At 31.8% G+C, this 26,594-nt stretch overlaps 2 protein-coding genes across 8 annotated transcripts in view; one reads left to right on the forward strand and one right to left on the reverse strand.

The window, feature by feature from the left end:
• LOC108766712 (dipeptidase 1) overlaps positions 1-26,594 on the reverse strand; it is a 111,256-nt gene that overhangs the window by 20,811 nt on the left and 63,851 nt on the right. The window lies entirely within an intron of this gene.
• On the forward strand, positions 18,159-24,787 carry LOC108766713 (uncharacterized). 7 transcript variants are annotated; one of them, XM_018516184.1, is made up of 6 exons: positions 18,159-18,681; positions 19,367-19,543; positions 20,128-20,446; positions 22,830-22,934; positions 23,488-23,846; positions 24,369-24,787. In XM_018516184.1, exons 3-6 carry the CDS (start codon positions 20,292-20,294, stop codon positions 24,626-24,628), a joined length of 879 nt encoding a protein of 292 aa, XP_018371686.1. In that variant the 5' UTR covers positions 18,159-18,681; positions 19,367-19,543; positions 20,128-20,291; the 3' UTR covers positions 24,629-24,787. The 7 variants fall into 7 exon arrangements, with proteins under 7 accessions (XP_018371686.1, XP_018371688.1, XP_018371685.1 ...); XM_018516186.1 differs by having other exon boundaries at positions 18,159-18,677; XM_018516183.1 differs by lacking the exon at positions 19,367-19,543.

A 26,594-nucleotide genomic window follows, 5' to 3' on the forward strand; every position in this document is an offset into this window, starting at 1 on the left:
TACCCCCGACCCAACCACGATCCTACCCCGACCTAATCACGACCCTACCTCCGATCTAACCACGACCCTACTCTCGACCTAACCACGACTTTACCCCCAAAGTTAAATAAATTTAAGCTAAATAAGAAAATAATTTGTATTGATTATTATGGACAACAACGGAAGCAGTTCTGTTCATAAGAATAAATGTTCATAATGGTACTCTCGAGTACCATGCATGTGCCTCAGTACAATTATGGAAATTGTGCACCCTTTTGCAATATGAGTGTTGCTTCGCGTAGAAACAAGGGAAAATATAAAATAATATTTAATGGCAAATAAAATGCTGTATACAATCGAGCTGTAGGCAATAATACATGTAATCGAAATGTAGGCAAAAGTGATGTAGGCAAACGGGGTCTCCCCCGCTTTTAATTCCAAATAATTCAATAAATTTTTTTTAATTTGTTAAAATAAAATTTGATGAAGTTATACACATTTTCTAATCACATTATTATTAAAAAATTTAAATAATTTAAAGATCAGTAGACATAAAATTATTGAGAATAATAACGATTCTATTTTTTATAAAAAGTTGTTTAATGGCTTTGAAGTCTGTGTAGCAAAATAACTGTTAACGAATCGATGCACATATTAGAGTAAAATTTAATAATGCACAATAAAAAAGTTAACAACTCAATCCGTATTTATGTTTCAAAGTAATATATAGCGATTTGCGATCACGTGCGAGAATTTTACATCAAAAATTACGTGCGACTCGAATAATCGATTAGAAGTTCGTGATATGGCATTCATGATCCGGACAATTCGTGAAAATTTCATTGCGGACAGATTCAATAATCCAACCTGCGGAAAGGGTTAAAATTAAATGCTTTTTAATCCGTCTACTCATCCATTTAGTAGATCCGCGCGATATGCAAAATTACCAGTTACTTGATCCGATTATGTGCTTGATCAAACGAATAGATCACCGATCGTCATTCGTTATCACTATTTCGTCTCGACAAAAAAAAGCCGAACCGAATGCGGAAGTATTCGTTGTAATTTTTACATTCCACTGGTGAACAATATTACGTAAATGAAACAAATGAATCTCATATAGGCACAAGTCGACTACCGATTACAAATCGATAGTTAAAAAAGTGAAGTTTGTTACGCGGGACGAGAAATAATGGCGCACGTGTAACTCGTTTATCGGAAATTCTTACATTGTAGAGGTAGAAGTTTATTCTCTAGCATTCCTTTTTCTGCTGTTGTTAGCGAGGTACATATGGCACGCTTCTCCCTACTGTAACAACCGTTTTTAATGAACCGTACTTGTAATCCTTGCGGCTACGAAACACAATAGCAGAAACTGGATGCGGTGCACTTTAGTGAATTCAATGTACCACCGTTTCTTGCAATCTACTATATTTACTACATTATTTGCACAAAGTTTAAATGTTTTGCGGATAACTCTATAAAAATCAAAATTTAACTACATCTATCGTAAAAACGGCTGTTGGGTAAGTTAGGTTAGTTATGGTTAATAAAAGTTAAATCTGATTAATTATAAATTTTTACAAAGTTTCTCTTAAACGAGTAATTTATATTATACTACTATGTAGTACATTAACGTTAGTTTAACATTACTTCAGCGTAACGAGAAAAATCTCTTAGAGAGATAATTGATCCAATTCTGAAAATTCTATCATAATAATATCTAATAGATATTATATATATATATATATATATATATAAATATATATATATATATAAGATAGAACTATACAACAAACATACAATACGTACAACTACAATATTATTTTTTAAAAGTTAACAATATGTTAAATAACGATTGATATGTGAGTACTTACAAAAAATTAATTTTACCATAAAATGAAACTTTCATACATAATTTCATACATAGTTGTTTTAAGTATAAATTGTCTTTTCCCCTTTTTTCTCTTTCTTTCTTTCTCTCTCTATCTATCTCTGTGTTAGTTCTGATTACAAAAATTGAAAAAAATACTCAAGTTTATATTATCGAGAAATTTGTTAATATTCTATTTATAAATTAATATCTATTCGTAAATCAATTTCTACTGTAATGCTCTCAGGGCAACTCTTCATTATCCTCCAAATCACTTGTTAACATCTAACTAGGAATACACTACCGAAGTGTCGCTCATTATCGGAACTATTCTTTTCGTCGCTAAAATGTACGCGGCGTTTCACGCGGGGCTGTCGACTACGTTCAACCATTCGGTGCACGCCATCGTCTCTAATTACACATCGCTCTCGCTGAGTACTTCTCATTATCGAGCACAACATAGTCTCACCGCGTCTCCCTGGAAGTATTCCGTAGTTACGATGGATCGATCTTCTTCCGCGTTCCAGGCCTCGCTCCGACCGAATTAAGTGCCAGCACTTAATTATTTAATAGCCAGCAGGAAAATGCGATTGAGAAGAGAATCGGGAACGTGACGATTAACAGTCGCCGTGCACAGCCTCGCGAATCGTGCGCTTATGATAATGAAGCCCGGGTGCGATAATGGTGTTTTCGAGTTCCTGCGCGTCCGAAGGGTTTCTCTTGCAAAAAACTTTATACTGAAGAGTTAAAGATACATGAATTTAATATTTTCAAGCTCTAGAATCAAGAAATGACAATAAATAGTTTCACAATTTAATAGTAATAAAATAGCTTTAAAATTTTGAACAAAACAAAAAAAACGTGTTTTACTTTGTCATTCTATTTTTATGTATTTTCATGTACTTTTTAATATTTAAATATTTAAATATTTAATGAACAGAATGTTTGATTTGAAATATATTCATCAAATACAATTCGAAATTCGAATATAATTACTTTAATATTTCATTGTCCGGATATTTCTGCTTCTTAAGTGTAAAATTTTGTCCTTAAATTCATTATATATTTTTACGAACATTGAGAAACATTTAAAATTATTTTTTCTTTAAATATTCAGTGTGATGTAATACTTAATTGCATCCCAAATAACGGTATATTCAAATAATGCGAATATAGAGATATTTTTGTATTTCTGTAATAATATTTGATAATAATATGTGAATATTTTCAATGTTTATTTGCGTGTGAGATATTTGTTTGCCTGTCAGCAACACGGTTATCTGATTAATAAATTATTGATATAATTACTTCCTATTTCGTCACGTTAAAAACAAACAGAAATATCATCGATATTTGTCAAGCTGATAAATAAATTATTAATTCTGTAACATTATGAGGATTTCATACACGATTAAACTTAGACGGAATTACAATGTGCAACGGAAACGCCTTAAATTGTCCGTTCCAATAATAATTTCCCTGGAAAAACCGAGTGGAAGAAAAAGGGAAACATTTCGCGAAAGTTAGACACTTGTGACAAGGATGTGAAAAAATGACCAAAGAGAATGGTTTGGAGAGGAAGGGTAGTGAGAAGGAAAAGGAAAAGCCACGAAACTTTTAAACGGGTCAGGAGGTCTTGTTCAAAAAGTCGTTCGCGAAAGCTACGCCCGCAAGCGTGATATGACAAGAAAACTCCTTTTTCTCTCTCTCGATTTCGATAAAAAAAGACCTGCGGAAACCTCAATAACCCATGCTAGCGTGTCCCAATATTTAAACAATGTTTCCACCACCGCGGTATTGTCTCGCATGAATAGACACTTAGCAGAAATTGTTGTCGTTGTAATAGCTTTTTTGTTCGTCGAGCGGGTATGGAATCAGTCCCAATCTCGTCGCGACGATGTCACATTTATTTTATATGCATCTTCCATGTCTCGCCGGTATATTAGATAGCCGCAAGATATATTATAGGAAGTATCGATCGCTAATTTAATACTCTTGCTGAGATTGTATCGAAGATATAGTCGACTTTACTGTACAAGAGGCTTTTCTTGCGAACATTAAACAATCATGTATTCTAGATTTACTTCTTTTGTAGATTAATTTAATTTTTTAACAAACGTTTCTTTCAACAATTTTTTTCTTTTCTTTTTGAACAGCTTATTCGCGCTTTTATTAAACAAATAATAATGATATTATTACTAAATGTAATATAAAACGAATGCTAGTTTATTAAAATTTCACACGTAACAGAAAGTGTTTGAAATAGATTAAACAAATACAACAGATTGGATTAATTATAATATTTACTTTTTCTTTGTCATTGTTTAAAATATTATAAGTTCCTGCGGAATTTCCTCTGATGAAATTCATTGTAAGAAGGCTTGAAGTTTTGAAGTTTTGAAGGCACGGACCTTATCCCTGCTCATTAGAAAGTTTCTTCAACATCAAAGGTATGAGAGAAAGAATAAAAATTAATAAATGGTCTTAAATCATTCAAATATGTTAGATTTATTATATTCTTCCAGCAAAGAAATGGAAGCCTTCTATTTTTTTTTATTTAATTGGCACTGTGGTTCGTAAGTGCTCTTCTATAACACATAATTAAGTTTAATAAGTAAAATTTAAACATTAAAAGTAGAATAAGGCTCCATATAATAAAAATATTACTAAATTAAAAGGGTCACTAGCCTAAAAATAAAGAAGTAGAAACTAATAAAAATATGTGACGACAAACAATATTTGTATAGATTTGAATTTAATACAATAAAAAAACATAAAAATATAAAACAATGTAATTATAATAAACAGACGTACGTTTCTGTCCATTTCGGACCATTTTCAATGTTAAAATAAAACAATATAACGAATAAAAGACTTTAAATTATAAATTTACATCAGAAAAATCTTATCCTAATCGCAAATTTATCACAGTCCCATACTCAGCAATCTCGCTTACAGTAGAAAAAAAAACATGGTCATCTATCGCTTATGTTAAAATGTAAATGTGCCTTAAATTCTAAGTGGTATTAACAATTTTGTGACAAGCTCGTATCTAATGAACAATCAAAAAGAAAAAATAAAAATAATGAGAATACTGTCATCTAAACTGAAATTTAAAATTAGGTTCCATAAATAAAACTTAAAAAGTTTGATATATTTATATATAATATGCTTTAAACATTTATTTAAAAAATCTGTTAATAACAATATTAAATAATTTAATTTCTCAGATTAAAATACAACTTTCAATAATTAGCTGATAAAAAAATCTTATATCATATGTATATGAAGCTTATTCGTGTCAGTATAATGAATTTTTATTATAAATTAATATTTATATTTATTATAAATTGATATTTATAATGAATTAATATTGTAAAAATTTCCGAAAACCACGTTTCCCTTTGTTCGAGAATATTTCACGAGAAAGGTGAAAGTATCGTAGCACGAAACACTTGTATTCGATACTAACGGATGAATCCATTGTATTCTCGGTGGATTAAATTATAATCTTATACATCGATAATGATAACAGTATTCGGTCACGAGGTTTTGTCAAAATCATCCTTTGGATATATACATAAAACATACATATAAACATTCTTGACACGTAACGTACATACATTCAAGTTTTCACTATTTGTCGACGACTTTTCTGAAATTCTCAATCCCGGTTCTGATTTACAATTCTCTACTTTTCGTCTGGTGCCACACAGTGGTCATACATATTTAATCGACACGTGACTGTTCGCCGGATAAAATTGTTCTTTCCTATCTTGCTTCTTGTAACTGTATTGAAGCTTATAAGACCGACAGACGTCCTTTTACTTCGCTTTCATGTCCTCTCGCGGGTGAGAATTGCGCGGTATACCTTCAATTCGTAATCAAGCGAAGTTCAACCTCCGTACTTACAACGATGCTTTCTTCAAGATGAAAAGCATCGTGTCTCTTGTTCGGGAGAGAAAGTTCGGAACAGACGTCTGAGGCAGAAGATTCTCACTATCCTATTTTATAGTTATTGTGGAAATAGTAGAGCGAAAGAAGAGGCTTAAAGTTTACATATCACATCATTGTTATTAGATCCGAGTTTCTACCATATAAAATAATAAATGCAGAAATCAAAGTGCCAATATGTGTTTTCTTAATATTATGTATCGATTTTATAATATACATTGTACATGAATTATATACAAGTATTGTATATCATATATTGTATAGAACTAATTAAATTTATTAAAACGTTTACTCTCATAAAATAATAATTATATAATTATTAGAAGCATAAGAAACATGTAATTCTAATCTAAACAGAATTCTAATTTTAAATGTAAAATTTGAGAGACTTTGAAAATATTTAACAACTTATTATTTAAAACAATTAAAATTTATATTTATAGAAGTAACATAAGATTTAAGCATTTCCTTTTTTTAGAAGTGACTGTACAAAATATTTAATACTTTAATGCTAAATGCTATATAATATACTAGAATAACATCAGAATATTTAATGGCATCAACATTTGGAAATAAAAAATTCTATTAATTGCCATTGGATTATTTTTTTAAATTTAGTTAAAGTTTACAGAACTGACGATACTAATGTTTGAGATTAGACAAGCGTTAATATATTACGGCAAATCTTTCGCAGACACATTTTCTATACTATACTTTACGTACGATCTTTATACGATTTCCGGCATGCTACGTACAAAATATATAAGGTGAAGAAAAGTATCGTTTATCAGGTAGAGTACGTCGATTTAAGCGTCCGGCTTAACGGCGCAGTTTTGTATCGCGCTCTTAGAAGTAGGAGGACGTAGGTAATCCTTTTTAGGGCGTTTGTCGAGAGCTTCTCTCTGTGCTTTCCTCAGTATCGAGATCTTTTAAAAGAAGTACTTTTTTCCTCGCGCTGCACCACCTGGCAAAAGGTAATTCTCTTAAAAATCTGCTACTTCCGTAAATCTGGACGTATATTCATGCTCGTACTCGTAAATTTTAATGAAAAGTGAGAATGAGCAATCATAAAAAAAGTATGAATAATGACAGCGAAAATACAAGTCAGCCATCTTAAACGATAATTTCGCATAAAATTATAGCTAGAACTGCAATTCACTACAATTAAATAGTTGATTATTTTAGAAATAATAATAATTCCTAAAAAAACCTTTTAAAAAAAGAAAAAATATACGCCAAGTGCATAAAAAAAGATATTGAATACATTCTTCTTAATCAAAAACGGATGTGAAATAAATGTAATTAGTCAAATATTTCATTACGCAAGATACATAAGATAGACTAAAAGTGATTAAAATTGTTAATGGATTATAGTGAAGAAAAAACTTGGCGTGCCCCCGTAGCATTAATTGTACTTCTGTGAATATATTATTTCAACATAGAGTATTTACACATTATAAATTAAAAAACTTAAAATAACAGGATCCTTAATATTCAAAATACAAAATGTGATGTAAAAGACTAATAAGAGTCAGTAAACTATAAAAAGTCTACATTGTTTGTTTCACAAAAGTTTAATAAAATATAAAAAAAACAGAAGAAAATAAGCAAATTAAACATCACAGACTACAAATTACATATTTCGGCCTTATATTTAGGCCCTCGTCAGATGTACATAAATTCAGAACGCAGTAAAAAATTAATATACAAAAATTTAGGAAGCGACGGATTTGTTACATAGTTAAATGAATGTTAAGTCAGAGAAACGGAAAAATTGCTGGTCAATCGATTGGATGACCGGTTGTGAAAAAATTGTTTCTGTTGTTCTAGTGAGAACATAAAGAAACGTTATAAATTCTCAAGACTAAATTAAAACAAGCATAATACGTCTCTCTGGTAAAAAAACCCCCCTCAGATTCTAACAATAGAGAAAATACATGTTTAAGTCAAATTATTGACTATTATTTTGACTTGAACATGTATTTTCTCTATTGTTAGAATCTGAGGTGAGTTTTTTTACCAGAGAGACGTATTATGCTTGTTTTAATTTAGTCTTGAGAATTTATAACGTTTCTTTATGTTCTCACTAGAACAACAGAAACAATTACGGATGTCCACTAAGGAGACCTGACTCGAAGCTTTGTTGTGGTCGGGCCGCAGCGTTTCGTTCTGGTCCCACACTACTAGACTCATCAGTAAGGCGATGTAGTATGAGACTTGTCTTAGACGCCTAGAATGAATCCAGAATGATGTTCTATTTAAAGGGAATCCGCGTGGCTGTGGTGCTCACGCGAACCGAGTCGCGTGGACCTCTAGTGGCGAGTCGCCACATAATTTTTTCACAGCCGGTCATCCAATCGATTGACGAGCAATTTTTTCGTTTCTCTGACTTAACATTCATTTAACTATATAACGAATCCGTCGCTTCTTAAATTTTTGTATATCAATTTTTTACTACGTTCCGAATTTATGTACATTTGAAGAAGGCCTAAATATAAGGCCGAAACATGTAATTTGTAGTCTGCGGTGTTTAATTTTCTTATTTTCTTCTGTTTTTTAAATATTTTATTAAACTTTTGTGAAACGAACAATATAGACTTTTTATAATTTATTGACTCCTATTAGCCTTTTACATTACATTTCGTATATTATAAATTAAAATATATAGTAACATAGTTTGTGGGACATAAAAATATACTATAAATAATAGACGTGATATAAATGAAGGAATAATATGTATACTAATATTGATAATATTTAGATATAGAAACATTATAGATAACGAATTTACAAGAATGCGATGCTATCGCGTCGTTTGATAATTAATTCTAACGAGATTAAATCATAATAGACTAATAACATATTGAACTAATTGTAAGAGTTAAGAGTATAAACTAATTGTAAACTAATTAATAATCATATTAACAAAATCAAATATTGACAATTGGTTTAATGAATTTAAGATAAAATTAAATATTGTCTTCGGGCGAAGATTGGGAAATCTACTAGATTATAATAAAATAATAAAAATCATAAGCAAAATAATAATAATAATAATATACAAAAATTGTAAATCAATAAAAAAAAGATTAGTTTTCTAATTAAGTCGTAAAATTATGCAATTCACTTACTTATCAAAATTATCACTATCTTTGGATTAACTTCCTAACAATTTACCGTTTCGCAATTCAAGAGAAATACGCATACCGCGAGACAACAGTTGTGCATATATTGCAAAGTATGTGCTACCGTAGATCATATTTGTCAATATCTAAGTAGACGCTCCAACTGGCCTTGCCTAAGTTGTGCTAGTCCCGCAATACAGTTAGGCAATACCGCTTGCTGCAGGATAGCGAATGCAGAAATCAGCTTTATGCGGTAGTTTACATTCCGGGTCTAGATATGCACGTATACGCATACAAAGATACAAACAGACCTACCATTAGCGGGTTTACGTGGGTCGCTACCGTATAGTTACAGGGTAATAGAATGCATGGCTGGTGTATATCGGTGGTCTCGAGATGGGTAATCGAAAACCGGCCAGACCCTATTCTACGAGTAACGCGAGAGCGGTCGAGTACAACTGTCGGAAGATCGTGCCAAAATATCGACGATTATGCAGAACGGGAAGTGTCGAAGGTCAGTCCTGTACCCAAGGTTTTTTATATACACTGCCGGAAATTGAAATCCCAACACCATGAAGGAATTGTGCTAGATGAATGAAAGTTACACAGATTGTTTGTTTACATGAGTTATTATATTGATATCTATTACAAGTAGAATGCCATTCCACAAGATGACATCCGACACCTCTACGATCGGATCGATGCATGCACGTTTAGAGGCCTGCATTCAACATAGAGGTGACTACAGTGGGTATTAAATAATATTATATAAAAAGTAAATTTTGCAAGTTTTCAAAAAACTATCTCATCTAAAGATTAATCATATATAAAAATAAATTATAATAAAACGTTTTTTTTTTGTACCGTAAAATAAAGTGTATTATGGATTATACAATATAATATGCACATTTGATAAAAAGAAGAATACAGAACAAATATCATTCAGTTTCCTTGAATTTGTTTCTATTATTTAAGAATGTTACCCTATCGATCGTCGTAATAATCGTAAATCTATACTGTCTTTATCTTTTCGATTCCTATGGAGTGCATCGTCCATAAGATTACTATAGTGTGATTATGCATTGCATACGGTTCACTTTAAAGTATTTGCTCGTATTGCCTGATAGCGGGAGACAACATCTACATAACTGCGGATACGATATTAGTATTAAATCTCGGTATGCCGGGGGATAGAGAAACATTGCTCGCAATTAGATCGAGACGTTATACGACCGTCGGTCCGGTGCAATCTGCAGTTTGCAACTTTGGCCAAGTCGTTGGAAGTCTCTGCCTTCCTGTTACTGTCTGCGCGCACGGTGGTCTCGGTTTACGCTACACGGAGGTACGCAAACCATAGGGGACGCCGCTGTGTTTGCTCGTAAACCTCTCGTACACGCTTGGAAACATCCGATGGACAGACGCGCACGAGCAGCGAAATCCTCTTCGGCAACGAGCTTTCGGTTTCGAACTTGTTCACGACTTCAGTGTTTGTTTCGTCTATGCTCTTTGCGATACGTGTATTTACGTTTAACGCTACTATCGAGCTTCGAACTTATTCGTGACGCAAACATTATGATTTGCGTACATCTAAACAGGATCTAGTTTCAAGATATCTCGTCTTATTTCTGGTATTTTTTTAAAAATATTGTTTGATATTAACAAGTGATACTGTATGAGTATAAATTTTGATTTATATGAGATATTTTAATCCCCTTTCATAGAGAAAGAGAGAGGGGGGAGGGGGAGGAGGGGAGAGAGAGGGGGGGGAGAGAGAGAGCGCTATATACTTCATAATAAAAAAAGTTCAAAGAATAACAAACAATAAAATGACAGTAATGGAATAAAGCTTATACTTAATCTTTTGTTATTTGTCGTGAAAGATCCACTTTTTTTCTATGAGAGAGACAGTCTACTATGTTTAACTTCCTCAGGAAACCGCGTTCGATGTTGACAGAAACGATTAGCGGAATTAATGCAAATCTCAGAGGTAAACGTGTCATTTACATGTCTGATTACCTTCAAGCCTCCCACCGGTTACATCATCGTTGCCATATTTGCCCATCGGCGTTGATTGCCGGAGAGGATGTCGCGGTCGCATAATTACGTTCCTAATCACGTTAACGAGAATTTAAGGGACCGAGTCGTAAATCCAGGCATGGTGCGTGGATTATTTGCGACAACTGAATCCCTTGATATTCGTAATGTCAAGCAAAATTGGAAATTATTTGTAGAGCACACGAGAAAAGTAAGAAGAAGCAAGAAGAAGAAAATATTAATGATGCTAATATACAGAATATCATTTCAACATAAAGATAATTTATAATTCGATGATAATATACTTAATGATGATAGTTAATAATTAGCATAAAAATATAAGATATTATAATAAACGTTTATATCGTAATAATCAATAATATAATTATAAAAATGTTCGATGATACGAAACATTTTATTTCTGTAAATATTGTATGATGAATTTCGCTGTTTATGTGTAAGTAAACGTGCACGATTAATATTGAAATAAGTGAAATTTAATCATCTTATTATGAATTTTCGGGAAATTATCTTAATTTGAGTAAACTCATTGGAAATTTTCGCACCGCATTGCAGTTGCGCCGACTACATCCGCACTGATTATTGCTTTTTCATAAGCGACCTAGACACCGACAATTCGATTACCTAGTAATTTACCGTCGAGTAATTAAATTCTGTCGACGACGACGCCGATGACGGCGACAACCAGTGTCGCTTACTTAACGAAGGACGCTAGATGGCGGATGCTCGAATTTTGAACAAAGTGACATACGTTCAACGCGACTCTTCAAGTATCTTTTTGTGAAAAAATGGATATGGATTAACATATTAAATCCATCCATTACACACAGGATGTCTAAGTCAAAACATATTTTAGATATAAACATTAAGTGAATTTAGAATCAATTTTTTCTTAATAAATAAAGAGAAGAGTTATTATTCGCAATTTCTCATCTTTCAAAGTTGAATTTCTTGTTGCAAGTCTGAGAGACGTAATTCCTCTTGAAGCAAAGTGATATTGGCATTAAGTAAAAAACAAAGTTTTCTTTACGCAAAAATTTTATGCAACTCAAGTTTAGAAATGTATAAGAAAACTTTATTAACTGAATAAGAAAACTTTTTCATGAACTAACTTTGTGGTATAATTTTACTTTTCAACGTGCCAATATTACTAATGTTGTTTCAATGCAACGGTTTGTGTTTTTGATGCACTTTAATGCAATCTGTAACTGTCTAATATCGATCTTTGTTGAGTCACATTATATTATACGTAAGCATAAAATATATCGAAAACCAAATATGTATGGATTTTGTATTTATGAATGCTTTCATGATACTACTATAGGAACGTAGAAGGAAGCGTAATTTTGATTTTGCATCATATTACGCAGGCGACAGTAATTTCACCGAAAAATTTAATTTCGCTGAAGTGCTTTGACAGTAACTTCGGATAGCAGGTGGCGCGCCGCGGAACAGGCATTTTTTGATTAATTTTATGAAGACAGGCGGATTCAAGTCTACGTCATTCGCAGGTTCAACCTTTCGGAGGGACTTTCGACGGTCGTTCCCGCCGAGTCTAATAAATATTTTCCGAGGGAGAATTTAGAACGCCGGCTCAACGCGCTTACTCTTCTTGAGCCGGAGCAAGATCGATCGTTGCGTAGCAGGTGCACTCGATAATCGGTTTCGTCGCACTTCACGATCCCGAAGAGTCCCGACGTTGGGGAACTTAAGCGCCCCAGTCAATTGCTCCGGATGCAATTTGTCGCTTTTGCTTGGCTCGGGTGAAAGGCTCGCTTCACTTATATACGAATCTTCGTTTACGAGTTTGCGAAGCGTCACGACCTTCCCTCATATGCCGTGGCGATGCTAAAACTTGGATTAGTTTGCTTTCATCTCCCGATGTCGGCTGAATTAGTCGCCCACGAGGTGGCGACTCGCGATGCCTCATCTCGTGGCGAAGTTGAGCGCTAACGTCGCTCCTGCTTCGCCAACTCCATGTGACTCGTCGTCAATGCAGCTTCTCGGTGCGAATCTTAACACCGACGAGCGAACGCAGGAAACTCTAAATGAGATTTGCGATTAATTTCGTCTTACGCATCTATAGATTTCGGAGGAAGCGAGTCATTAGAGTGTATAAAAGTTGCGTGAAACCAGCGAATAATTTGAGAAATCTGTGAAGTAAAGCATACTCAAAGGCTCATTACGAAACTTTAAGTTTATATAATTTATGATCTTTAATCTTAAATCTGATGTATCGATTCCTTATCGTTAAATGCGCTTAAATTATTGCATTTATAAATTTTATATTAGTATTGTATGCCAAAAAATCAATTTCTCTTAATTTTATTTTATACTATTTTTCTTATTGTTAGCAAAATATTTTAATGTGTGTAATTAACTTTATAACTACATGATGACGGTTTTATGAGAATCTTTAGAAAATTATTAAAGAAAAAAAATACAGCAGATAAAATATCACAAACGTTAAGTTTGTGAAAAGATATTGTTATTAAAGACGTAAATTTACGTAAATTATTGAAATCAGAATGATGTAAAATCGATTTTCGTAAATTCGATTGAAATTTTATTTTAGTTTCAAACGATGTGCGAAGCTAAAATAAGATTTTTATGCACGAGCTCCTAGAAGGTTTCCGTTTATATTACGATTTCTTATACATTTCATTATTTATTATTTAATCTTATAGTTATAATTGTAAGCTGCCTGTTTTCTGATAGTCGACTTGGCCCCAAAGAGAATTCCTTGTCTGCGTTCCGTCCATCACAAACGGTCTTGATTCAATTGATTCTCGGAATGGACCACTGCACAACGCGCTGGTAGATTTGTCCTTAACAAAGGATCCTGATTCGACTGTGTTCTATGTTCGACATACCTATGTGCAATACATTTGTGCATTCAGTTCGGGTCTCACTGGCGGACGTAACATTGGAAGACCTTGGAGCATCTCAACTGTTAGTTTGGGAATAATTGATTCAAAACGACATTTAATTGATATATAATACGCTTTACAAATCCGTTAGATGCATAAACGTCCTTTAAATTTTTAACATTTTGGATATCAGATTTGATATTGTAACTTGTAGTTACTAACTCATTTTGGAACGATTATTTCCAAAGTAACGGTTGTAATGCTTCAGAATCTTTCAATATTACATCTATCAGCAAAATGCGATGGAATGCACAAATAGATTACACCTTGTTATTGAAGTCAATTAATTCTGAAGTTTAATATCATTAAATTGTAAATTTCAAAGAACATTTAAATTGTTAAGGGAAAGTAACAAACAGTACAATTTAGCTTGTATTTGACAAACATTATATCATTAAAAGATTACTTAAAATTAAAATTATGTTAAATAAGAATTAGTACATTGCACTATTAATCTGACGAGTCATTACTCTTGAGCGATAAATAATGGCATTCCATCACGTCGTTAATCAACTAGCAAAAAGATAGCTTTAACTCATCCATGTAGGCATTCTTTTCGCTCAATAGAGACTTCATCAAATACCAATCGACTACATTTTCGATGACCTTAAATACGGGATATTCGTCACTATCGGATTCAGAGCAGGAATTTCATCTATGCTCTTCGAGTATTTCCATTATCGACCCTCTGCGAGCTTGCAATACCGAAGAAGGGCCGCGAGAAAGTACAAAAAGATAACAGGGAAATTTTTTTCGATATAGTGGGCGTATGAAAAATGCTGATATGCACTCATCTCATTTTCCATTAAAAAAAGAAACGAAGACAAGCTTATTCTCTGTAAAAGAGTAGCTTAAGGTTATGGCTCTCTAAAATAAATAAACTTTATGGAAAATGCAAGCTCGCTATATACAATCCTATGGCAAAAATATATGACACGAGATAAAATGTGAAAAGAATGTATGTACCTATAATATCTCTGCGGTCGATGAAGAATATCTTTCGAGAATTTGGAATAGGTTTTGAGACGGAGACAGGTTCGATCAACTCTCTTATTTCACGCGTGTGCATAGGAGAAACATATTTTTCTGAGATTTTTGTTGACTTTTTGCCATTAACTTACGCGAATAAATCGCGGTTACCTTTGTGAAGATATTAAAATAATAGAAGAATTTTTCGAGAGCCCGCAGCGAGATTCAACAAGGATTACATGAGCGCGAGCCTCTTGAATTCTTTTGTGTAAGTACGAGTCGCGATTAAAAGCTTCAACATTGCTTGACGAGAAAGCCCTTTTATACCTTGTGTTCCACTGCTGAATCGTAACTCTCTTATTTCACGTATCATCATGAAGTCTTCATTATAAGTTAAAATATTTTCCATCGTGGTACGATTGTTTTCTTTAACAATTAATATTCAATATTATTAGAAATATTACGCATATTACATTATTGTTATGAATATTTTATATAGTTTACTTCACACACATATATATATATAATACATATAGAATGTATATTTTTGTTTCATAGTTTCAATAACTTTATTCAATAATTTATTTGACAAATAACTGCTATAATAATCTTTAAGCCCCTATATACCTACTTATATCAATATAATTTTTACTTTATATTTGGACATTACAGTTTGATCATAATTTCCATTACATAACATAAATAATTCCATTATATAACATTACTTTTCACGTCTTTGCAATTGATCTTAAAAATTGTTTTTATTCTGTAAACTTAAATTGTAATTTCAATATATATATATATATATATATATATGTTAATAAATGTATTTATGTGTTTCTATATTTATAGTAGAACTATACATATAGAAACTTGTATGTCTTGTATTCATCTTCAGAGCCGCGTACACTTTTAAAGGACCATTTACTTTGACCTTTGTGCGTTCTTGCCGTAAATTTGGTTGGTTTTCGCGCGTTTACAGCATTTGGTAGATATGCCAGAACCAGAAATAGGCGGACGAAGTGAGCAAGGGTTCATTTTCACGCAGACAAAGTGTTGTACGGTTTAATAACGGCGAGCAGTGCAAAAGAGTGCTACGCGATCGTAGTAGACAAAGTATGAAAAAGTCTGCGCACAAAGCGGCGGCACGTAGACGGCTTTTATTAACCATATTTTAACGAGGAACTCCGATAAGTTCATAATATCTTGCCGCTTTGTAGACATAGATTTATTTAATATAAACGAATTATGCAGAATTTTACTGAAAAAGTTATTATTTAAAATTGTTTGTACGTTTCTATATGTTTTAGTATTACAAACTATTACACCTTGCAAATCTACATATTTAGAATTTTCAAATAAGATTTAACGATGTGTACATATGCGTACATAATTTTTATGACATATCTGTTTTCGTGATAAAATAGAATTTTATTACATGTTTAGTTCGATAAATTATAATCTTCAATTGTCATGTAAAAAATAAAAATGATTGTTGCATAGCTTTCGACAATTGAATTAAATTCTACGCTCTAGAACAACATTAACTCTCATGTGACATGTTTCAATTTTGCACAAGGAACGGAGGTGAGTTTACGCACACATATCCCTTTACGATGTAAGCGGAGCTGCTGCAAATATTTTCCAGGCAAATGAGTCAGACTTTAACGCGATTATGATTCGGTAAACCCGATACGCAACGCACTTTGTTGCACGAAGTACTCTCTTATCGATTTTCCGTTGACACCTTCCCTTTATGAATCTCTTATCTCCCCTTCATGATTTTCCGGTATTTTGAATCTCTCTCGTTGCTTAAAGATTGAGTTATTCTCACCAGTAAAATGCAAATCGTAGTGAAAGCGCACGAGGAAGAAGATGTGAAAAGCTTCTGCAGCTTGTAAAATAGCTTTTGATAACATTATACGCATATATATCATAATCGTAAATTTTTATTTTTTACGAGATATTACTTTTTTTTAAAAAACTAACCACGCTATTTCTAAATGTCTAATAATCTTCAAAGTAAATTTTAAAGAATTTATTTTTATATAAATGTGGTGCCTTCATAATATAATATTCCATTGCATTTAAGAGTATTGCAGGTGGCTCTTTTCACACGGTTATTGGAAATAAAATTTCCAACAATGAAGCGCTATAAGCCGGCTACACGTAATTACTTCAAACGAGAGCTTATAATTAATACTGTTTCGCTCAAGTATTTTCCCAAGAAATTAACAGACATGAAAAAGAGTGAATGAGTAGTCGACAGATATTTTAAAGATTTGCAAACAAAGTGAATGCACAGTCAACAGATATTTCAAATATTCGCAAAATTTTATTTTTATATACAAATATGTATACACGCATATTACACACGTGGACAATACGTTATGGTGATTACAATATGTTATTGCGACGATTTTGTAGCCAGTGTGATCAATGTTACTGATTGCGATTTACGTTCTCTTACCTGATCGTAACAGTGTCTGTTCCTGCTTTTCGTCTAATCCGACTCAATGTTAACTGTTTACGCTCCTACCGACATCGAGGCACTGATAAAAACAGCTGTGTTTATCCTTTTAAAAGTCCACATTTCTTTATCTTGTTTTATTAATAATAAAATTATAATAAAAATGTAAAAATAAAATTATACCTAATAAAAATGTAATCAGCTAGATTGATAAACTAATTAATTAAATTATCTTAAAAATTTCTGTTTAAAATGTATTTAAAATGCTTCGTTTTAAAAGATTATTATAACTTTTACTACCTATATGTATTTTAATAAAAAAATAAAATAAAAAATAAATAAATAAATTTATTAATTTGTTTTTTGCTCTTTTTTATTGGTTTTGGAATAAAACTTTCAATTCCAAAAATGTTAATTAATATTTCTCTCCGATTTTTACAGATAATTACTTTCCCAATGTATTAATTATAAATCATATTTAATGTATAAAAACTTATATTACGAAGTAATATTATTACATGGCTTTACATTTGTATATTTCATTTAATGACATTAAATTACCTTATTCACGTTACTTTTATTAAGCAAAATTTAATTTATATGCAAAAAGATCGTAAAAATACGGGAACTCTCTGACACATAATTTTTGTAGCATATTTTTAAATGAGCAAATTTAGATTTCAATACAAATTAAATTATAATTTGCTTTAGACTGCTGATATCAATATTAATGATCAAAAAATTCGTCGTTAATAAAAGTAGAATTGATTTGCGACTGTTTTTTCGTAATTCGTTTCATTTAACCTAAATATTCAATTACCAATGCTTTCCAGCTTAAATAAATAAATTATTGACGTTGCGTGATTACAGAATATGTTCGAATGTATAAAATGATTGATTCTGTCAATATTATGTCACATTTGAAAAGTTCTGTTTTGTAGTTCGATTATATAAATACAGAAGAAGATTAGGATTTATCTTGAAAGATTTCTTTCAAATTCACTTGATTTCTTCCTACTCATGCAAGCACCAGAAACTTTTGCCAGTCAAAAAGAATCTCCTACTAAGTGTTAAGAGGAACTGTCAATCATGACATGACTTAGCATGTGTATTTGTGGCGTGTGAAAAAGATTACCTTTCTCAAGAGAGGTGCCACGGATTTTCTCGGTTCGAATTTTAGAAAGAGTGCCACGGGCGAGAGAAAAAGTTTGATGTTGAATCGATAGGAGAAAGTTGCCAGCAAATCCGATGTTTCCTGCAAAGATACGAAAGTAACGAGCGAAGCAATCTGCAAGGCTTTGCAAGGATTGGACTGCTGCGAGGTAGGTGAGTTCGATTTACTATCCGTACTAGAAAATGAGGCTCTGTAAAATTTTTGCAGCTAATTACAATTTGCTGCAATTTAAATATAATATATTAAAAAATTTCATCCACATCAAATGCACAAAGATAATTTATGAAAGTACTAATCTTCAGCTAAATTAAATTAAGTTAATTCATTGTATTGAATATTTTTTAATGAAGAGAAAAATGAATAACTTACATTAAAAGATATATGTTATTTCATAAAAAATATTCTATCAAAAATATCTTTAAAAAAAGAAATAAATCAAAATTCGATGATCGATATTGTAATAATACTACACAAATGATTCTGGCTGGTATTTATAATCAGTTCTTATTTCAAGATTGTCTTAAATAATATCTTAAGATGCTAATACGGTTCTCTGACTGGTTCGTGACATCTTAAGACTGTACTTAAGACTGTACTTAAGACGGTCTTGAATATAAGAATCGATTATGAATACCACCCTTATAAATTTGTGATAATAAGAATGTTATCATAAGTACCGATAATTTGGTTATTAAAATTGGTCGATTTAGTTGCCTATCATCGTGATATGATATCCAGAAACAAATATTATTTGAACAATTTGATATTTGATGATAAATATCATTTCAATGTTTATTTTATACAAGTTATGTGTTTTATCAATCATCATCTGCGCAGACGGAACGTGATTTTTTGATGCAAATACTGATGCTAACGCGATCCTGGGAAGATCCGTTGCACCGAGAATTGTAGATTCCATACAAATGCGTATAGCTGCAGCGATATACATGATGCGCGCATCCATCCATAAATGGCCTCTCTATCAATCGTTGCCGATTTGACATTTCGCTACAGGTTTTGCGCGATATTTCTCGTTGATAACTCACGAATAACTTTTCCAAATTTCGTAACTGACGATAGTTGAGTTTAAGCTGTCTAATTCTATACATTCTTTTTGCGGTTTTAAATCAATAATTTTCAATTAATTATATCCCGAATAATTTTATCCCAATACGATTTGTAATTATTTACGAAAATATTTGTAATTATTTACGTAAATATTTGAAGCTTTCGATTCGCGGTAATTTGAAATTCTTTGATTACAAATAAATATTTTTTAAACATGCAAAGTCATTATATAAATATAAATTGTCGTTCTACAGTCTCAATTGTAAAAATTTCTCAGATTATGAAAAGCATAGATTTTCAACAGAAAAAAAAATTTTAGTGAAAAACAATGTTTATATTATTTTATAATTGTATTACAACTATGTGGGACATTAAAAACTATAATTTATATTAGAATATTTTATATGGTAATAATATTTTATAAAACGTTTCATAACAATATTCAACCTTTATAAAAGCCCATGACAAGAATGATACAATGTTTGCTATATGTTGTTGGGGGCATTTTAACTGCGCATTTTTGTTCGTAGATTATTTTGTTGAACGGAACTTCTGATCAAGAAGGTGACTTCGTAGTACGGCATTCAATGTATGTACGTGCACGGATTTCATTTCCGGTTGCAGAGTACCCTGAAGTTGAGCGAACAGCACGACTATCTTGAATCTCGCGATTCAGGAGATCATCACGAGTGGAATGGAGGATTTTCGAAAGAACGAAACGGATTATCGAGAGTGCCGTAATGTCGAAAAGGATAAAGCGTCGTCATATTGTAACAGTCTGTTGTCGAATAGGAATGACCACGAATATCAAGATTTTAACATCACAGATCCGCTTTTAGCTCATGAATTGTAAGTGATGGAGAGTCAATTTATCTTATTTAAAATCATTTTGTTCATAATAGTAAAAACATATTTAACTTGTCATGCCTTTTTGAAACAAGATATTTAGGTATAATTAAGTGTAATAAGCAGAACTCTCGGATTTATCGTTTATGTATGAAGAGTGCTGCAAAGATAAACTTACAGATATAATACGGCGTTAAAAGTGGTTACTTTTCCGAGTTTAATGTACTACTAAATGAGAAAAGTTATGTGTAACGATGTCTACCCATACAGGGGTTTGTATGTAATTTTCAGGTTTACGCCTCAGCATAAACGATAATAACTTCCACGCAAAACCTCGTGATAAGATAGAAGTAGAATTCATAAGATACAAGTATACATTATAATATTAAGATAATATATGATCATAATTTTTGTCATTTATTTATATTTGCGTTAATGTATCATATACAATATATTTTATAAATTTCATATAAAAATAAAGTTTATATTATTATTATTTATATCATATATTTGTAATTTTATTATTATTGTGTATTTACTATTAGTTCGTTGCACAGATAAATAACGACATGGAGTACAAGAACAAATTAAAATAATATTTTAGAACAATGTTTTAAGAAAGAAAATTATCGCAGTATGTTATCAATAAAAGTTTGATTAAATAAATATTTTGATTTTATTCAAATTTCTTTATTGAGCATTTGAATTGCATCGCTTTCGAATGAAAAGGCATTATTGAGACCGACCATGAGTTCTCGCGAGATTGTTGGCGTTCGGTAGAACCGAAATAATATTCCATCGATCGTGCGTAATTCACAGTCACTTAACACAATTTGCAGGTTATTGCGCGAGAGTTTAATCCTATTATTACCTTATCTTGCTCGCGCTACTTCGTATTCGTTAAATGCATGGATCTCAGAATTTATCTGCTACGAATATTTGATAACGCTGACTACTGTATACATTAATATTTAACTATCTTTTCAGGAACATGCTTTATTCCTATTTACATGTGTTTCACATTTTACAAATAAAAATATAATCTCATAAAAAAATCATATTTAGTAATAAAATATAATTCTCGCGTTTAATGCACTGAGAAACCCATTTAGTTGAATCAATTAATTTCTTGTTTGGATATGGATAAACAAATCCTTGGTTGATACAATAAAATAATTTAGCTGAAGCTAAACATTTGGTTATTGTAAACAATTTTATCAGATGTCAATGTCTATCAGAAACAAGTGAAATGTTACAATAACCAAATGCTTTGCTTCAACTAAATTATTTTATTGCGTCGATTAATTTCTTGTTTGGATATGGGCAAACAAATCCTTGGTCGATTTAACTAAATAGATTTCTCAGTGTGAGGAAATTTTATTGTAAGAATATTTTTTTATATTATTTATTCATGCAAAAAAAGTTTCATAATTGTACTTCTTAAAAATGTCTGATATATATTGTTAAAAGATAAACTCGCTCAAAATCAGCCTCTCTAATTATTGTCGGGTAATCTCGCAGTTATTTTTCGCAAATTTTAGTTTAATTACCACCTCATCAGGAGCTCGCTATAAGAAACCGCAGAATAGGTAAATTCGCAATCGTTTACACATGATATTGTCATCGTAATTAAGTAAACCGATTGCCGTAACATCTCTCGTAATTTCCATTTAATCACTGCCTTGTCAAAAAGATACCAATAATATTATAAAGTGCAGTCGTAGTAAAAAATTGGAGCAATCTAACTAATTGAGAGAGAACAACTTTCTTCATAATTTCCATTTGCTTGTTACTATATTTGCGGATTTAATCTCTTATGTCAAACTACCTTAAATTATGTCGATAAAATTATTTTATTTCGATAAATTATTAAATGAAAATTATTGTATCAGTATCATATAATATATCAATACTAGAATTTAAAATGCCTATATTGTGTTCTCACATATATCTAAAATAAAGATACTTAATATTGTTTAGTATCATATATCTGTACTTGTAAATCTTAAATGTCTTAAAATATGATCTCGCAGTAAAAACTTGAATATTAGATATAAAATAGGATACATGTACATATGTAATTTATGTAAAATTATACATTACTTCTCTCTTTTTCTTTTTTATTTAAAATTTCATCTTAGACATAGTACTATCCGATCGTCAATCAGTACGGTCGCTTATTGTTCCTCTCTTCGTTCTTGTGTTTTTGTTTTGCCAGAAAAAAAACTCGAGCTTGAAGCTCGAGAAGCTACGACCGCTCTCCCGCAATTCTTATTTCTTCTCTGTGATTTCCGTCGATTCATCTCCGGTCAGACTAGGAGAAATCACGAAGATCTGTGATCGCGTGTTTTCCCTTCTTCACGACTGCTTTGTTCAAATTCTTTAGATTCCTACCGTACAATTGTATGCCAAGACCGAGGCTTTTCTGCGCTAATGACGAAGGTGCTGAGACTGCTACTGTATTACCAAAAAGATTTCCATCGCCCATTAGGTTTGTTATACGAATACAACAGTGTTTTTATTTTAACATAGGTAACTAAGGGTCACTTTCACCATCTTCGGTTTATTTAAGTCTAGTAACTGTAATGAAATAGAAAGAGATGGAACTATTTCTATCTCTTTCTATTTCATTGGATTTACTAGACTGGTTAAGTCAACTGAGCTTGGTGAAAATGGCCCTAAGATGTTTAAAATTAAAACTACAAATTTAATATTGGATCGCATCATCAATTTTATAAAAACAATTTACGGCACGGAAATAACGATTTTGCTGAAGTTATATATACCTAAAAATTTAGCTAGATACAGATCCAAAAATAATTTTGTTGGACTATATATCAAAATAAAATATAATAGAAATTTCAAGCATGATGAGCAACATGTCAAAAAGTTTTGACACTCTAGCAATCAATTTGAACATACCTAGTGATTTTGATGGTTCAATAAAATTATTTTCGGATCTGTATTTAGCTAAACTTTATACAATACTTCAGCAAAATCATCCTTTTCGTGAAGTTTTAATAAAATTCGAATTTTTTTTATAGACACATTTTACCCGGGAGATTCGATCTGCGTTCTAGTACCAAAGAGTTATTAAAGCGACGAAGCATCACCAAAGCTCGAAGGTATTTGTGGGAATTTAAGGATCGAATTTTGCAGAGCGCGAAACAAGTTTGGAATGTGGATGTCGATTTGGATTTGGTTATTTGCACACTAGTGCTACATGCAATGTGTGAAAACGTGATTTGGACAATGGCTGGGACAAATACAGGAATTGATGCCCATACTTTCATCAATATGGCCATTAATTGGATATTAGTTCATTTACAAATTTTAGATCCGTCTATGCTGAGTAAGCAAGAACGCATTATGTTAACTGAATTTGAATTACTTGACATCGACGGTACGTATAATATATAAGTTTCTTAATTTTTTTAAATATTTATTATTTTATTACTTATTATTCCAGAATTGAAATTGTTTCTAATTTAACACTCATCTATTTTTATCGCAAAATTATTTAAATACATTACGTTTCATGTTTTTACTTTTGCAATTTTTTAGTAAAAATTATAATTTCCAACAAAAAACTACCATTGTTGTAACAATACTTGCAAAATTAATGTACAGCCCTATTCAGACATTTAACAAATATGTACGCATACTTGTGTTTTGTCAAAACAATGAATTAAAGCTTTATTATATAATTTGTTATGTGTGTAACATCACAATCAATCGTAACTATAGAGACCAAATTAGAAATTGGGCGCATTAGCGTTGGAAAGTATCGGGAAACTGTGACTTGAAAACACACTTAACTATTATATACTCATTAAACACTAAAACGTTACACACAGAACTTCTTGCGATTAGTATACGCGATAATATATTATTTGTAAGCTTGAATATTCATCAAATTCGTCAGAGCGTTCGACAAGCCACGAAGTGGTCGTCTCTTCGAAACTCCGTAGAACTCTCTTCGAAGTGCATCGTCCAAAGTTCGATCCGCACGTCTCGATCCATTTGCATCGTAGTTTGCCATGGACGCTGGTCAGTCCGGCACATCAGACGGGCGTCATTAAATTTTATCCTAACGTGAGAGAACGAATCGACGAGAAGTTACCGGACTCGTCTCAATACGTGAAATCAATCTATATACCGGATGTTACGTGTTCTCACTTCTGAGAGGTGCCAAATCAGGATTATATGGCTTAAAAGAAATCCTGCCTTAAAAGAAAAGAAGTACCTGCTTGAGGAATCAATTATGAGTAGGACTAAAAATAAAGGATCGCGCGTACTTAACACTTCAGAATGCAGTTACTTTAACAGTTTAACATATTGCGACTCGAGATAAAAAATTATCACAGAATTTATTCTGAAAAGACTCATGAAAGTAATTAGAAAATGGAGGTATGAGAAAATATAATCTGAATAAATTCAATGTCTGTAAAAGAAATTAAGTTGAAATATAAGAGACAGAAAAAATGAAATTGTATAATTAAATTGTAAAGTACAGAGAATTTCATATTTCCTCTATATTCTTTTGTAAAATAATTTTTTAATTTTTGTAACTTTTTCATTGTTTTGAAATGTATGAAAATTTCCGATCAAAGTTCCTGTTATAATAAAGTTATAATAAAGCTTATAAAAGATATAATTCTTGCAAATTTTATGTAGATATAACTAAACGAGAGAATCTTACACAAACAGATACTCTAAGAAATATGGCTTTAATTAATTGTCACTATATTGCGATTCAGGTTTAAGAAGCTATAAATATTTTGTAACTGGGGAAATTTCGTCGCGAGTCTCGCAATAATTCACGTCGGTCGGCCACCTTCTGCGCGACGATGAAATTTTTATGATCCGCAATTTCAATCCACGGAACTCGTTAGTCAGACGATCGTGCGACAGTTAATTAATTCAACGAAATTAATTCAGTAATATTAATTATATTATTAATATTATAAACGGCTGTTTTCACCCAAAATTTCTTCGTGGAAATAATGAAATAAAATTATTAGCATATAAAGTTGTCGGCCAATCTTGTTGAAATACATCGTATAAAAAAATTATGCAGACATTTTCGATGCGCATAATATTCACGTCTATATTATCGTTCGATCACGCGGAAAAATGTAGTCAACACTGTATTATCATGACAATCGAAGGTTGTCAGGTGTGCTCGGACTCTTCCACAAAGGGTTTAAAGTCCTTTACACACAAGGATCGATGCACCAGAATCAGGAGGTACACCTGAGCTGTTCCTTGAAAGGAATATAAACTGGCCGCGGTGGCGAATATCGTGGACGTAACTTGAAGAATAAAGAAGAAAAGCAACGCCATTCGTTGGACATTTAATGGACTTTTCGCCTCGCGGCGTCTCGCCGACTGCTTGCGCCGACTGCTGATTCAGCGTGGAAATTACGTCAGCTTCCTCGAGAGGATGGAGCACATGCGGAAGTGCCACGCCTTTCTCTTCCTCTTCGTAACATCTACCAGCCTTCAGTCTTGTCTTCAGCCACGACTGCGGCAAAACGGCAGCTTTTCTCTCGCAGGATGTGCGAATTATGTGTCCGAAGTAGAAACGCGTGGAGAGGTGAACTGTCGGGAGGTCCTTACTAGTTTTATTCAAAAGAAATTAAAAATATAAGTAATCTGAAATGTTCGTGTAGTCGGATAAATTCATTTAAAAATTTTCATCTTATAATTATTAATTTTTGTTATCTCTGTATTCAAGAAACAAAAATTATTATGTCATTTGTTTATGTTTCTAGATTAATTTAAAAACCGATTACAGATATCTATAAAATTTGATGTTTAAGTAGAGGAAGGTTACCGATATCGACATACCACTTTGTTTTTAGACAATATTTCTTAAACAAAAGGTAAAAATACAACCTCAAAAACATAAATACAAAGTAAAAAGTATCTTCTATCAGATAGTATAAGCAATTTTTATAATACTGTTTACAATTTTGCAATAATTAAGTTATTCAAAAATGAGCGTCTGACAAAATGGGCTCCAAACTGACATAGTAGGTAATAATACCAACATTCCTATTCTATAAGTAAAGATATATCCTATTCTGTAAAGAAAACTAATTTATGAAACCATAAACATTTAAAATGACATAATATTATCAATAAT

This window comes from Trachymyrmex cornetzi, unplaced genomic scaffold (genome assembly GCF_001594075.2).
Source record: "Trachymyrmex cornetzi isolate Tcor2-1 unplaced genomic scaffold, Tcor1.1 scaffold61, whole genome shotgun sequence".
Lineage (NCBI taxonomy): Eukaryota > Metazoa > Arthropoda > Insecta > Hymenoptera > Formicidae > Trachymyrmex > Trachymyrmex cornetzi.